Source organism: Paramisgurnus dabryanus, chromosome 6 (assembly GCF_030506205.2).
Source record: "Paramisgurnus dabryanus chromosome 6, PD_genome_1.1, whole genome shotgun sequence".
In the NCBI taxonomy this organism is placed as follows: Eukaryota; Metazoa; Chordata; class Actinopteri; order Cypriniformes; family Cobitidae; genus Paramisgurnus; species Paramisgurnus dabryanus.
In genome coordinates, this window is record NC_133342.1 from 17872286 (window position 1) to 17887621 (window position 15336).

General features: G+C 37.4%; 2 protein-coding genes across 3 annotated transcripts in view; one reads left to right on the forward strand and one right to left on the reverse strand.

Annotated features, from left to right (window-relative positions):
* colgalt2a (collagen beta(1-O)galactosyltransferase 2a) overlaps positions 1-6958 on the forward strand; it is an 8509-nt gene extending 1551 nt beyond the window's left edge. The window contains exons 2-13 of the mRNA XM_065269186.1: positions 283-396; positions 519-636; positions 918-1008; positions 2043-2086; positions 2168-2372; positions 2654-2773; positions 4264-4337; positions 4433-4539; positions 4668-4800; positions 4933-5060; positions 5616-5822; positions 6347-6958. Of these exons, the coding sequence (XP_065125258.1) occupies positions 283-396; positions 519-636; positions 918-1008; positions 2043-2086; positions 2168-2372; positions 2654-2773; positions 4264-4337; positions 4433-4539; positions 4668-4800; positions 4933-5060; positions 5616-5822; positions 6347-6590 (1585 nt within the window). The 3' untranslated portion in view covers positions 6591-6958. The remainder of the gene's footprint in view (positions 1-282; positions 397-518; positions 637-917; positions 1009-2042; positions 2087-2167; positions 2373-2653; positions 2774-4263; positions 4338-4432; positions 4540-4667; positions 4801-4932; positions 5061-5615; positions 5823-6346) is intronic.
* Positions 6959-9329: 2371 nt separating this feature from the next.
* Positions 9330-14672, reverse strand: LOC135750403 (Krueppel-like factor 13). Of its 2 annotated transcripts, XM_065269200.2 has the most exons (3): positions 14585-14660; positions 13883-14508; positions 9330-12706 (listed from the first exon to the last, which is right to left on the reverse strand). In XM_065269200.2, the coding sequence occupies exons 2-3, from the start codon at positions 14385-14387 to the stop codon at positions 12435-12437; spliced, it is 777 nt and encodes a 258-aa protein (XP_065125272.1). In that variant the 5' UTR covers positions 14388-14508; positions 14585-14660; the 3' UTR covers positions 9330-12434. The 2 variants fall into 2 exon arrangements, with proteins under 2 accessions (XP_065125272.1, XP_065125266.1); XM_065269194.1 differs by having other exon boundaries at positions 13883-14672.
* Positions 14673-15336: the final 664 nt, after the last annotated feature.

The window sequence follows — 15336 nt, forward strand, 5'->3', positions numbered from 1 at the left end:
GTTGAGAAAAGTCAACTTAAATTGATAAGTTATAACAACTCACCTGTAGTTATAACAACTCATCTCTAGTTAAGATAAATAATAGTAAGTTGAAATGACTTGTAAATCCAAGTTGATTCAACAAAAATTTTTAAGGCAGCAAAGTATTTTTTACAGTGAAGGCAATCGACATTCTTAAAATAAATAGCAATGTATTTTTATCATATGATGATGATTTTTCAATGATTTATGACCATATTCTGAAAGAAAATGCAACCATAAGATGGATTTTCTGTTTGTCAGGGCTGCTACTGACCACAATATTGACAACACCACGGCTATGCTGAAAGAATGGCTCTCTGAAGTGGAGAGTTTGTATCACTTGGTGAAACTGCAGACCATGGAGGTGGAGACGAGGTGTCAATATAAACAAATGCACTATATTAACAAATGCAATGAATTTGTATTTGTGACGTTTTAATATCTGTATTTTAAGCAATATTTCAAATCGCAAATATACGGCAATCTATCTTGTACAGTTTCTATATGGATGAGTTGGGACCAAAGCACTGGCCTGACTCTCGATTTACTCATGTGCTGAAACTAAGGCAGGCTGCACTGAGATCAGCCAGGGCACAGTGGGCAGACTACCTACTGGTGAGATTTTTTCTTCTCATTCTTGGTCATAATCTGGTGTCCCGTTAAATGTTTGTATATATATATATAATGTATATATATATATATAATTACACATAGTACACACATATATATTATGCAAAAATGCACTTTTACTTTGCGGTTAATCGCGATTAATCTTTGCCCACCACAATTTTTTACAAAATTTTAAACATATCGAGTTCAAAAAAGTAATTATTGCTGCTTGCATAAATGTTTTAATTTAATCAAAGGTTAATTAAGTTAATATCCATTGTACCCAGTTTGTAGACAGTGACAACCTGCTGACAAACACACAAGTGCTAAATCAGCTGATCGCTGAGAATCTTACACTGGTTGCTCCAATGCTGGAGTCCAGGGGCCTCATTTATCAAGCGTTCGTACGCACAGAAGTGTGCGTAAAGTGTGCGTAGGAACAGTTTTACGCAAAGTGTGGAATTTATCAAATTGCACTTATACGTAGAAATGTGTGTAAATATACGCACACCTCGGAGTATGCGTACGCAGAGCATCTAGTGGTATAATAGCGATACTACACAGGACCGTCCAGCCCCAGTGTTAAAAGAACACTTTGTCTATTTATTATCCACCCCCAGGTGTTAAAAATGATTACTGTTAATAAAGTAACTGCAAATCAGTATTGAAGTTAATTAATGAAATAAGTGTCTAACCCTATATAAGAAAGCTCCGTCAAATGCTTGACACAGTGGCTTATCTTGCATTATTGGAAGACTTGGCAAATCATCCATTCCGCCGGGAGCGCGTTTTCAGAGATCCCGCCGATGATGCGGGTTATGCGGCTGTCCAAGGAAAGTTCTGTCATTGTCTGTCCTCAATTTCCAACAGATTTCACGTCGGTGTGCTGTGACGCGTTTTTTTTTTTTTGGCTGATAATTTAATTTCAAACCACTTTTTTATTTCTAGAAGTGTTCTCATACCCAACGAATTAAACTCACTGGTAACATGTTCCCATGCAGATTTGTTTTCTTTTGTTAGTCATTCCTCCCGTACTAAGTGAACCAAACAGATGTGTTATTAACCTCATCCACCAGTAACTCAATTTCTGTGTCTGTAAAGTTCCTCTTTTTCGCTCTCTTTGCCATTATTGCGATGAGGGAAAAAGCACAACCACGTGACTTATAACGGGAGGTGTTGTCACCATATATGGTTCATTGGAGGCGTTTCGGAATGCAAATGACCATGAACGTGCACGAGCATGGTGCTTAAGAACAAGTGGGATTTATCATCAAGGATTACTTACTGATGTGCGTACGAACCACGTGCGCACGTTTGATAAATCCCGATTTTTTTGTACTTAGGCACATTCTAAATTTCATTCGTAGGTACAAATATAGAACATTTTCTACGCAATGTTGATAAATGAGGCCCCAGAACACTCTATTCCAACTTTTGGTGCGGTATGACCCCACAGGTACTACTTTTGTCTTATATTTATTATTTTCTGTATGAATATCAGTGAAGCACTTTCTAAGATGCTTCCTTCTTATTGAAGGGATATTACAAACGAACACCACATTATGTGCCCATTCGGAATTGGAAACGTATTGGTTGCCACCCCGTTCCCATGATTCACTCCACCATGCTGATTGACCTGCGTCGGTATGCTAGTGCATCCCTGGCCTTTTACCCCGTCCACCATTACTATGTCTGGACTCTGGATGACATCATGGCATTTGCCTTTTCTGCAAGACAAGCCGGTAACAATTTTATTTACAACAAGGGTGTCAAATTATGTATATAACCATTGATGTACCTCTGTGCCTTTTTTCCACTAATATTTAACTTATTTTACTTAACATTTAATTATCCATCATTTAAACATTCTTGTAAAAATAGCACAGTTTGACATACACAAACAGTAAATATATCCCCACCAATATGTCAAAGTTAAACTTATGCCTGTGAAATATAATATAGTAGTACTATATTGAACAGTAATATCTATACATATTTTCATTTACGTTATATAATTGTACAGGTATGCAGATGTTCGTATGTAATAAAGAGCATTATGGGTATCTGCCACTCCCTTTGAAGACAAAGCAGAGTCTGGAGGAGGAGGTGGAGAGCTTCAGCCACACTGTCACAGAGGCACTAAGTTTGTATCATTAAGTATGCTCATAATATAACATAAGAACAATGTGAAGAATTGACAAGCATATTTGCAAACAAAAATTGGGGCTAAACAGGAGCTTTCATGACTGTGACTGAATCATTAACTTTTTAGTGATGTAAATAGAGATGAGGTGATTTCCAGTATAGTTGATTATAAACACTATAGTCACATTATATTACACTGTTAATATCTTTACTGATATAAATATGTTTATATTAGAATACAAACACTCAAACTAGTGATTTACTGTGATGGGTGGACTGACCATTCACTATTCTAACCAGCTCACAGTCACACAACCACTTCACTGTATGGATTTCCATACAATTTTCACAGGAAAGAGTGAGATTTCACTCCAAAGTGACATCTTTCTGCACACACTCTTTCAGGTTTAAAACCTGGTTGCCATTAGATTACCTTTAACCTACAGCCTTATTTTTAAATGTTTAAATGACACCACATTTATTAAATTATATGTCTTATTGAGATTGAAGAATTTCCAAACAAAGTCTAATCCAAATAAAATTGAGAAAGTGAGCATATGATTTGTTTATCTACATGCAAAGTTGATTTTTACTAATACTTTTGAACATTTACAGTACAGGGCAAAAGTTTGGATACACTTGACTAGAATGTTAACTATGATCTTAACAATCATTTAAGCTGAAGGTATATGGTTAAATGCTTAAAATTACTTTTGTAGACAAAAACATACCTGTGCAAAACAGATTAATTTTGTTATTAGAAAACTTACATTTTATTTTAAAATATTATTTTGAAATAGATGACTTACACTGAATATTGAAGAAAAAGCAGGCAATAAGAGCCAAGATTAAATACGAACTCCTTCTATACTCTTTAAAATTCATCCTAAATTGATAATTTAAGAAGTTTCTTAAAAAAATTACACGCATACGGTTCAACAATTTCTAGGCAAAGGGTGACTGCACTAACAATAGTAAAATATAACAGAGTTTTGGTTTATTTTGGATGCTTTTAGTCACCAACATAATTTCCAAAGTTGCATTTGTGTTATGATATAGTTTGGATAAGTTTATTATTATTATGTTATATGGAATAATATATAAATTAAGAACGAGTGAGTGTGTCCAAACTTTTGACCTGTACTGTACATTAAATCATAGCTGATCCTTTTATCCAAATCCCAATAAGCAATTTTAAGTTTAAAAGACATCTAATAGCCACTGATAGCCATTGGGCTGTCAGTGAAAATATATTAGACGTATGTAGCTCAAAACGAAATGATATACATAAATAGATAAATAACAACTTTTAATCACTGTTGACTTTGCTTATAAGATGAAGTATCATACATCTCACAGGTTATTTGGGCAAAAGCAATATTTTTTATAGTTTATTTTACCTAGAAGTGGATTACTCATTGACAGACTATCTATTAGACTATATCTATTCAAATGTTTCATGACAAATAACAAGTTTATCTTCCTCAGTTTACTTTAAAATGGAAACTTCACAATATCTGCACACTCCCTTAAAACCCAAAGATACCATGGCATTCAATCAGGTATAAAAACCAATACAATAATTTATTACATAAAGTTGAATCAAGTTTTTGTAAAAATTTTCTTTAGTATGAACTGCATAGTGTTCATTCTTCAGGTCTACCTGATCAATCTAAAGCACAGGTCAGATCGTAGAGATCGTATGCTGCGCTCGTTGGAGGTGCTGGGCATAGACGTTACCATCACAGATGTGGTGGATGGCAAGTATGAAGATATAGCCCACTTTCTCACCACTGACCAATGGCAAAGTTTGTCCATCCATAAAACATTTTCCTATAATATACTTCTCTGTTGTTGCACAGTAAAATCTAATTCATTACGTTTTTTTCTAGAGCCTTAAATTCATCTCAGCTGAAGGCTTTAGGTATTGAAATGCTGGCAGGTTATAAAGATCCTTACTCTGAGCGTGTCCTAACTAAAGGGGAAGTCGGTTGCTTCCTCAGTCATTTCAACATTTGGAAAGAGGTAAAGCTGATGATCATACAATAAAACTATATACAAAAGATATGTATTACACATGATTTTTAGTGGTATCTGTTTTTCAACACACAAGTCAAAAGGGCCAGTTTATTTGTTTATGCTATTTGTCGCCCACAGGTGGTGGAGCTCCAGCAACAGCAGGTGCTTGTACTAGAGGATGATGTGAGGTTTCAACCCGACTTCAAGAGCCACCTTAGTATCATCATGGAGGATGTGAAGCAATCTGGACTTGAGTGGGACTTAATGTAAGTTATGGTTTTTTGATGAAAATATCTCTGTTCTCCAATCTTCATTCTGCTCACAGTCTTTACTCTTTTTTTTAATAATTATTATTTATTAGATTTTTTGGTCAACAAAAAATTCCATTTGCATCATTTTGCACATGAAAACATAAAAACTTATAAGTACATACATACAGTTATGCATATACACATACAAAATCATTCAAAAGAATAAAGTTTTTTTCCCTTCATTACACTTTTATTGACCAAAAGGTGTAGGCTCTGCTCACAGCCTTTACTCTTCATTCACTGAAAAAAATAAAGGGTGGATTTATTAAAAATATAGTGCATCATTTTTGCATCCATCAATGCAATTGCTTAAAATTTCAGGTAAAACTTTAAAAAGTGGATGCAAGAATGATGCACTATATTTTAAAGTAAATCCAGTGTATTCTTTTTCCAGTGTTTCTTCACCACTTCCTTATTGTGGTATTATTACAATCATTTCAGTGTCCTTTTGAAACGTCATTGATGGACAGTGATTATAATTTCATGTGTTTTGTTTGGCTTCTCTTAAAGTTATGTGGGGCGTAAACGATTGCAGATCAAGCACCCCGAGCACTGGGTGGAGGGAGTGAAGAACCTGGTGAGCCCAGATTATTCTTATTGGACTTTGGGCTACGCCCTTTCACTGCAGGGGGCACAGAAGCTTCTGGATGCAAAGCCCCTCAGTAAGATGCTGCCAGTGGATGAGTTTCTACCTGTTATGTTTAACAAACACCCCAAGTGAGTACTAGTTAATCCTACTTTACCCTATAATAAATATAAATGTAATTATGCCCCAGCTTTGCCTAATGTTTTAGTCAATGTATAAACAAAGAGAATCGACTGTAAACATTTCTGCCATTTAGACAATTTAAGTTCAATTTAGTTATATTTGAGGATCAATAAAATGCTGAAAGTGTCAAATCAGGTAAGTCGATCATTTAAAAGTAGTTATTTTTTTAGTTTAAAAGTATTTTAAAGTATTTACTTGCTCACTTGTTGTTAATGTTAATATTAAACAATTGCTTATCTTTTAAAGGGTCATTCAAGGTACAAGCACGTACAAAAGTTGTCACTGTCACTTTTCAAAAGTATATGTTTGTACCTAAAAGGTGCATATTGGTACCTCAAATGTACAAAATGGTACATATTAGGACCTTTTAAAAGGTACCTTCTCAGTGACAGCTTTTATAACTTTTTTTTCGTGAGTGTATATGATAAGAAAGCATGTCTAACACCTGCATTTACTCTGTCCTACTCTGTAGGAAGGAATATATGTCTTACTTTAACCCGAGAAACTTAAAGGCTTTCTCTGTAGAGCCTCTGCTTCTCTTCCCCACACACTACACCGGAGAGCCGGGTTATTTCAGTGACACAGAGACCTCCACTATCTGGGATGACGAGACTGTGGCCACTGACTGGGACCGCCATCACATCCGTAGAGACCACAGTCGTGGTGATAAGACCCCAACTCCTATTTCTGAGAGTAGTGGAAAAGATGAACTTTGATTACAGAATTATTATGGAATTGTCAAATGTCTTATAAAACAGCATGGACTTGGGTAAATAATATGGAAAAGGGGCCAAGTTGAGCATTTCTTTGTTGCAGATGTAACTGGTATGGTTAGCCAGGCATCTGTACCAGTCAATAACTTATTAATTGAAGCTAAACACTGAACAGGTAATACAATGCCTGATATTATAAAATGTAAATAACTTGATGAAGTGAATGATGGATGAAACAATAGTTCAAGCCATTAGATGAAGTTGGGTAATACAACGCTCTTTGATAAAATACATAATAATACATGATATTATATAGTTCATTGTTGCAGTAAGGTATACAAATAAAATACAGGACTGTTGATTTGTAAAGATTATCATGACAAATGTCTGTGTCTTTGCCATCTTTCCTGAATCATCTTCTAAAAATGAGAGATTTTCTCAAATATAAGTATTTATAGACCACTGTAGACTTAAAAACGGTTTCAGCAGTAAAAACATTAACACCTTTCGTGAAACAAACGTAATTTCCAGTTAACTTACGCAAAAAAGAATCAAAAACAACACAGTCCTTTAAGAGTAGTTTATTTCTTATAAAAGGGAAAAATAAGTATGTAATTCAAATTGTAGCTAAAGCGTATCAAAAACTACTCTGAGCTAATGCTACTGTGTAAAATGTGTAATATGTATACAATGTTAAAGGAGGGGTGCATGATTTTTGAAAAACACTTTGGAAAAGGGAGTCGGCCGAGTACCAAAACACACTTGTAGCCAATCAGCAGTAAGGGGCGTGTCTACTAACCGACATTGTTGCCTGGGTTGCATGTGTGTGGGGAGGGTCGATCAAAAGAAGGTCTGGATACTTGGCGTAGGGGCGTGTTTGTTTAGTTGATTTCAAATGTCAACACTGGCTTTAAAGCTCACGTAACACACGCTGTTTCTGCATTTCTGATGTTAATCTGGAGTACCTATAGAGTAGTATGACATCCTTTATATCTCCGAAGAGTCTTTAGTGTAATCAGATTTAAAAAAGAAAGATGAGCTTTACCGAATCTTTCCGATAACGCGACTATTTCCAACATAAGACAGAAGTCTTACTTACCGCATGCAACCGCATCAAACACACACGCAAAACTCCGCTGCTACCCCGGATAATAAACTATATCCCTTGTTTTCATAAGGCTGGATTTCTTCTCCTTACATCCAAAAACCCACTTCATCTTTCGTGCCATTGTTGAGTTTTGAAATTAAACAAAGCTGTGTCGCATGATAAGATGTTTTCAAGCTCTAGTGTCTCCCGCTGATTGACGGATGGGCGGGGTTTTCCAGGGGAAGTGCCCATATAAAGAAGTGATACGTATAGAAAACCCCTGAAACGTCAGTTGGACCTGTAATCGAAAAAAACTTTCCGAAACTTGTACGAACCCTGGCGAAGTGCATTCGGCACAGAAATACTCTGTAACATGTCAAACTGCTTTTTTGACACTTTGTTTATGTTTAGGATGAGGAAACAACTCTATAACTGTGTTAATAAGACAGAATGCTTGAAATACCATTGAACCCCCCCTTTAAGAGATCATGCATCCTGCCTTTAACTACAGATCGGCTAACCTTTCCAAGCATTGATCCATGATCGTCACCTCCCCTTATCTTTAGCAAACCAAAACATTTGTTATATTTTTCTCCCAGAGTTCAGCTTAGCCACTAGCGAGACCATAAAAGGAGACATTTCATGAAAATCTGACTTTTTCCATGTTTAAGTGCTATAATTGGGTCCCCAGTGCTTCTATCAATCTAGAAAATATGAAAAACAAACAACCCAGTAACTTAGTTTTGGTAAACCATTCTCTGCAAGCATGTGAAAAAATAGGTAATTGGAATTTGGCTCCCCTTATGATGTCAGAAGGGGATACCGCCCTTAAACTACACAATCCAACCACGGCACTGCCATTTAGTGCAGATATCAGCTCATTTGCATTTATAAGGACACACCCAAAAACGGCACATTTTTACTCACATCTATAACGTGGCAATTTCAACATGCTAATAAATTATCTATTTTGAGTTAAAACTTCACATCTGTACTCTGGGGACACCAAAGATTTATTTGACATCCAAAAAGTGATCCAAAAGTGGTTTCAGACACATTAAAAAAAAGTAAAATTTCAAACCTGTTTAATGTAAAATAACCAGGAGATGAGTTCTTGCCTTATTTCGAAATCACAAATTACATTTAATTGTGTTAAGACACTCAATTCTCAACTGATAATTATCTAATTCAAAAATTATTTAGACATATTTTAGTATTTTTAAAGAGTAACTAAACCCCTAGTTAGAGCCTGACTCCTCCCACTGGCAATATTTGAAAAATGCAAGTAAAGTGGGCAGATCCCAACGAAGATAGAGGGGGCGAACTAAGCTCGTATCAAGTGTGTGGTGAGATCGTAACAAGGGCGTGGTGAGCTTGAACCTGCTTACGTCACGAGTCATTTTTTGGACCCAACATCCAATGGGAAAATTCAACTGCAATAGCCACCGTTCAACCTGAAGAGGGCAGCAATCAGACGTTTTTACACCATATATTGTAGTATTGAAACACTTTATATCCAAATGTCAAAAAAATTACCAAAATCAATGAACAGCACTAATAAAGCATCATTCTTACAGATCATTAACCATAAAAAGTTGGTTTAGGGTTTAGTTACTCTTTAAACATCACAAACACAAAAACACATTAAACTCTTTATCAGTTTCTTTATTATTTAAAAAGCACTGGAAGGTTTTTTTGAAGGCAAACAATAAATCAATTGCCTAAATCAAATTAATAGTCAAGTCTCATACTATAAAATGATATTTTAAAGCACATCAACAAAAAAGCAAGTAATAAATTAAAAATGCAGAATAATGGAAAAAAGCAAAAGGAAAGAATGCTTAACATTAGGTCTTGCTCAAAGAAGATTTTCAGCATTTAGTTTTATCACCTGAGGAAATACATGGAAGCTTTTGTACTGACAAAACCTGCTGGTCCACTGATAGGAGACAAAGCTGTAGACTGAGACCTGGATCAGATCTCATCAGACATCCTTTTAGTGTGATTACTGTAGACAATTTGCCAATCAGTGCATAATCGGTGTAGTGTGTGAAAACATCTGGATGGACAATGTCTAGATTGTACGTCAAGCAACAAAGCAGTTCTTGAAACAAAGTCACCACTTTACAAATTCTCAATGTAGCATCAAGATTTAAATCAACCACACATCTCAGTTTACTTGCATTTGATATACAGAGACAGGATGCTTAAAAACAGCAAGGAAGAAACTATAGAATACATCACTTCTTTGCTATATGATTGCTAGGCTTTACCAGATAACTGGGCTCTGTTCTAAGCTACCCACTATGTTCTGCATACTTTAAAGACATCTACAGTATATAAACTAACACAAAGCAAAAGAAACAAGACTTTTCAATACAACAAACCAAACGATACAAAAGACCTCAAAACACAAAAATTAAAAAAAACAAAAACAAATCGGATGTGAAACAGTGGTTTGTGACAACATAGACAGTCCAGAGTTTAGCTGCAAATATATGAAGCATAATAGGAGGTATCTCAAATGCAAAGTTGACTCCAAAATGCTAAAAGAGGGCATTGTAAGCAAAAAAAATCAAAAGACGTGATCACAATGGTCCAGTATCACATACAAAGCCCATAGCACAGTGTACCATTGATGCAATAGTGCATTAGCCGAACACAGTACAACAGCTCCAAAGACAACTCAAACCATGCATCTGAATGGAGGAAAACAACTCTTTCTTGAAAAAGAACAATCTTAAACATACAAAGCATTTCAGCAATATACAATTTAATTTACTACAGAACACATATAGTCTTAGATACTATTCTGGTTTGGTTTGTTATTGTTGAGAAAGTAGAATTTGTCATTGCACTTTAGATATCTGCCAGCAGCTATCTAAAGCACTTTAAATATTGCATGATTTGCACAGAAAAACATGTACGAACCGTATCATACAGTAATAAAAAACTGTTATCTGTAGATTTGAGAATAAGACAGCAGACAAATTCATGAACTTCGCTCTGAAAGAGCATTACACTTTTGAAAGTGTATCGGTTACTGACATCTTGATACTACAAAACCTGAAGAAAAAATACAACTAAACTGAAAGTTTCACAAAAATCTAGTTTAAGCACTCAGACAAATGTGCATATTTAGACTATCGTCTCGATTTATTGTGACGGGTCTTTAACCCCTTCCACTTCCACAGTGTTCGTATTGTAGAACTATGCAGTAGCATCTATACAGTGTTACCCATCACACTAGCAGATTAATAATATCATTGACAATACCAGTAAGAAAAAGTGCAATATTGCATGTGTATTTCTTTAGTTGAGTAGATCAATGCCTGACGGCATACCTGTAGAAAATATCAAACAGTAAACAATGGTGCAAAACAAGTCAAAGTATTTAAGGCTTTCTGAGTTTCCTGATGTGTTCTTTGTTCTCTGAGATGGTTGTAAGAGGTCCGCTGATGGGACAGTTTTGAGAGAGAACGATTCCTTTTTTCCTCTCCCGTGTGGATATACATACACACAAACGTGACGCGCAAAAACATTCGCACACAAGCAGCACTATTCTATTCAAGCGTGTACTGTCATAAGTATTACTTCTAGTAGTTTATATAATAACATCTTTACCATTGAAGCTTCAAGCATAGATATTATCTACACATATCCACATCACTATTAAACACACTGCTGCTACATGTATCAACATGTCAAGAATACATGGATAAACAAAGGAGTTCCTCGATGCGCAAAGCAGTATTAGATTAGCATGGTCTAATAATATTAATTATTATTTAAAAAAAAAAGTTATTTCAGAGGCCATGCTGATCTTAGTAGGAAACATAAGCAAAACAGACAAAAAGTAAACTTAAACGACAATAAGTTATTATGATTTCAATCATTTCAGTAGGGAAAGTTGTGGAAATACTGGCAGTGTTTCTACCCAACAGAAACTCACTGGCCATTTTATTTTTTAATTATTTGCAATGTTTGGTTTCAATAGGCATCATATTATTTTAGGGAATGGATAAACTATACCTCATTGGCTTAGCTATACCAGGCATTTTAAAAATGCACAACGTTGTAAACGATGTGATAATATTGCGAGTAATACACAAATACTTTGCTAGAAATCTATCTGGTAACGGTCTATTATCACAAGATTTCGCTATTCTGTCAATCCAGCTGTACAAGACAACAAGGTTGTGCTAAATTTTCAGATGGAGCGACTGCAAATAAAAGACCAAAGACTGTTGAGCGAGTAAACTGCCCCTAAAAATGTGACTCCCTTTTGGAGGTTTAAAACATGGCTGACAAGTGATACATGACTAGCTGATACATCTGTTTTTCAAAAACATTACGCTACCCCCGGTGGCCATTTTGTCCACATGCATCACATTAAGGTATTTCTGTCCACTATATTTCACCCAAAACAGGCACATTTATGGTCAACTTTGTATTCTGCATCACTTGCCAGCCACGTGATAATATAATCACATGACTGTGCCTAGTCGTAAGGGAATGTGCTTGAAAGTTTGTGTCTCCGTCACCCATTTTGGTCATTACTGGTTGGGCGAAGGGGCTCAGAGGAAGACGTGAAGTTCTCCTATTTTGGCCTGTGGAGGTAAGAACTGAGCTCAAAAAAATCCCAGCATGCATGGAAATCAAATCAAGCCGCAGCGTGTCTTACGGGGATGGTGGTCACAGTGCAGAAAACAGGTGTCTGATGGAGGTCCCGGAGAGGTCGTGTGAGGCAGTGGGCGTGTCTATTCGGCAGTGCTGGCGTACTCGGAGGAGGCAGTGGGCTGGGCAGAGGCGGATTCTTGTACCGAGCCCTTACGGTTGATCATGGAGGGGTTGAAGTTGGGATGTCGACGAGCGTGCTTGATGAGGTGGTCACTGCGCATGAAACGCTTGTCGCAGAGGGGGCACAGGAAGCGTTTTTCGCCCGTGTGGGTACGTAGGTGTCGAGCCAACTCGTCGGAACGGGCGAACTTCTTTTCGCAGTCAGGCCAAGTGCAGGGAAAAGGCCTCTCACCTAGAAAATGAACATGGAAAATTAGCTCTCTCTTATCTATTTAACAACAATAAGTATCATTATATAGCAGTAAGACAGAAGTACCTTAAGAGGAAGAACTGAGAGTCACCCATAAAATCGACTGTACTCTAGCTTTACAATAATAAATTGTAGTAGAGTACTAGTTAGCGCACTAGAAACTGACAAACTGCTTTAAGAGCATTTTTTGTACTAGTGCTTTAATGATATATTAGCACCTATACTGTTTTTAAGTGTATTAGAATTGATTTAGTACACAAGTAGTAACTGTAGGCTACTTTGTATACTACTAACCACGGCACAAGTCTTCCATAAGTGTCCTAGAAACAGTGCTAGTGTTTCATCCGTGTTCTAGAAACTGCACTAGTGTGTCTTTTATCTGTACTAGCTCCCATTCTAGTATTTTAGTACACTAAAATTAATTTCATGTTCAAGCTATTATGTACTATTGTTCAAATGTATAGTTTGTCAACTGAATGCCTTATAAAGAAATGCCAGGTGCATGGAATAAGAGTCTTTTTAGCTTTAGTCAAATAACACACAAGGTGCATTTAAATGGAACCTTGCGCGTGACCGGACGGGCGTTCGCGCGCGCACGGTTTGTGCTCGAGCCCTGTTCATATGCAAATACGGGGGTTCGTCACTACACTACTATACTCGGTCCTCCCTCACGCGCTCCTTCCTTTGTTCATAAACTTTCTTTGTTCGAAGGCCTCAGTTGGGAGTTTTTCACTCTTTTGTTCAACTAACGAGTAGTAAATGACATTGTTATTTACAAATTCACGTTTAATATCTTTTTTTATGGTCGATGAAGAGTGCTGACAGGAAGATACCCTGACAACAGTCAACAAACAGACGCCTGGCAGGAATAAAAGTTCTCCCGTACGAAAATTGTAATAACACACACACAGAAACTATGGGCCCATGCTTTAAATATAATGGCTAACGTTTTTTGTCATTATCCAAACTCTACCCACCTACACAATATTGGAAAAATCTACAAACAACACTTATATACGTTATATAAGTTAACATTCAAGAAGTAAATATCAAGTGCAATCTATAGATAATGAATAATATTATGTAACAATTAATTGTATATATCCCCATGATATCAGCATCATTACTGTTCATCCTCCACCATGTGGTTTAGCTTACCTGTGTGTGTCCTGATGTGCGCTTTCAGGTGCGATGACTTGCCGTACACCCTGTCACACCCGTCGAAAGTACAGGGGTGACGCTTGGTTGGGGAACGAGGTGCGCCCCCTCCTCCCCAAATTGGCTGGGGGGTGTTATTGTACTGTCCCGGGACAGGGGTGGCAGAGGGGGTCATGGTAGGCGTCGGGGTGGTGGAGTCAGACAACGTGGTGTAACCGCTCTCTCCGCATGACGAGTTGCTGCTTTCGGAATAGGCCGACATGGGACGAAACTTGCCGTGCAGGTCGGTTAGGATCTCTGCCACCGTCATCATGTTTGCCCCCTCTAACCGAAGCGTCTCCCGCACCTCCCTGTCCTCGCTCGACCCGTCTGGCTCCCCGGTTGTAAGGCCCTGAGGAGGGGCCTGGGCTGCACCAGACACCGGGGTGGGTCGATGGAGGACGGGACCGCTGGATATCGATACCAGACACTTCGCAGCTAAATAATCCGAATAAGCGTACGACATTATACCGCGACTGCGTTTAACGACAAAGCAAAAGTTACAGGCAGCCTCGTTTCCTGAGCTCGGTCAGTTCTTCGAAAATGTTCAACTCCTTGTTTTTATCATCGGCGACTCGGCTCTCTATCTACAGTGGATATACACGAAATAAATAAACTGAAATACAAAAATGTCCGAAATTAAGTAAAAAGAAAATACGCTACCGGAGTATCTGCGTTTCAAGTCCCAACGTGGTGCCCTACATTGCCCCTCGTTTCATTGTGTCTGCTACTGCTAGAACCGGCAAAGCCCACGCCACGCCCCCGGTAGCGATTTTAGTAATACCACTACGATAAAGGCTTGGCTCATGAATATTAATTACGTACCACGCCGTGTCATCCACCGTGTATAAGTGATTGGCCGAAATGTAGACGTTGGTAAATAGGCGGTGCTAAAATGCCAGATTGACCAATCATGGCTGTGACGTATGCTCTACTTAACATAATTAATATTCATGAGCTTGCCGTTTCGCCATAGTAGGGGTTTTAATCTCACAAGCAGCAAAGAGAAACACGCATGGGGTGACGTGGGGAACTGACGCAGTCCATTTAATAATGAATCAAATTACACCCCGATACAGTTCAAACAAAACTCCTCACAGTGTAATGACCTTCGTGTAGTTGACAGTGTTGTTGAAATAATAACGGTTGTATATTTAAATCACTTATCAGATATGAATAAATGTGAGGTGGGAGTGGTAAGGTTACCAACTAATTCTGATATTTGATATCTTTAAAGTCAACGTAATCTAGAGGCCAGGAAACAGGCTTCATGTCCGACGTAAGAGTTGTTTAGTTTGTACCACGCAGTTTTCGGTCCGTTTCTTGCTGTTTTTCGTTTACGCCAAACGTGGGGGATGGATGCGACGGTTACAAAGTGTCCTTTCGCAAACAACGTCAATATAAAACTTAATTTT

Excerpts from the sequence above, each read along its gene's own strand:
- LOC135750403 (XM_065269194.1), bottom strand. The coding sequence starts at position 14,387 with ATGTCGTACGCTTATTCGGATTATTTAGCTGCGAAGTGTCTGGTATCG. Across the intron at positions 12,707-13,882 it reads GCACATCAGGACACACACAG|GTGAGAGGCCTTTTCCCTGC; the intron begins GTAAGCTAAACC and ends TTCATTTTCTAG.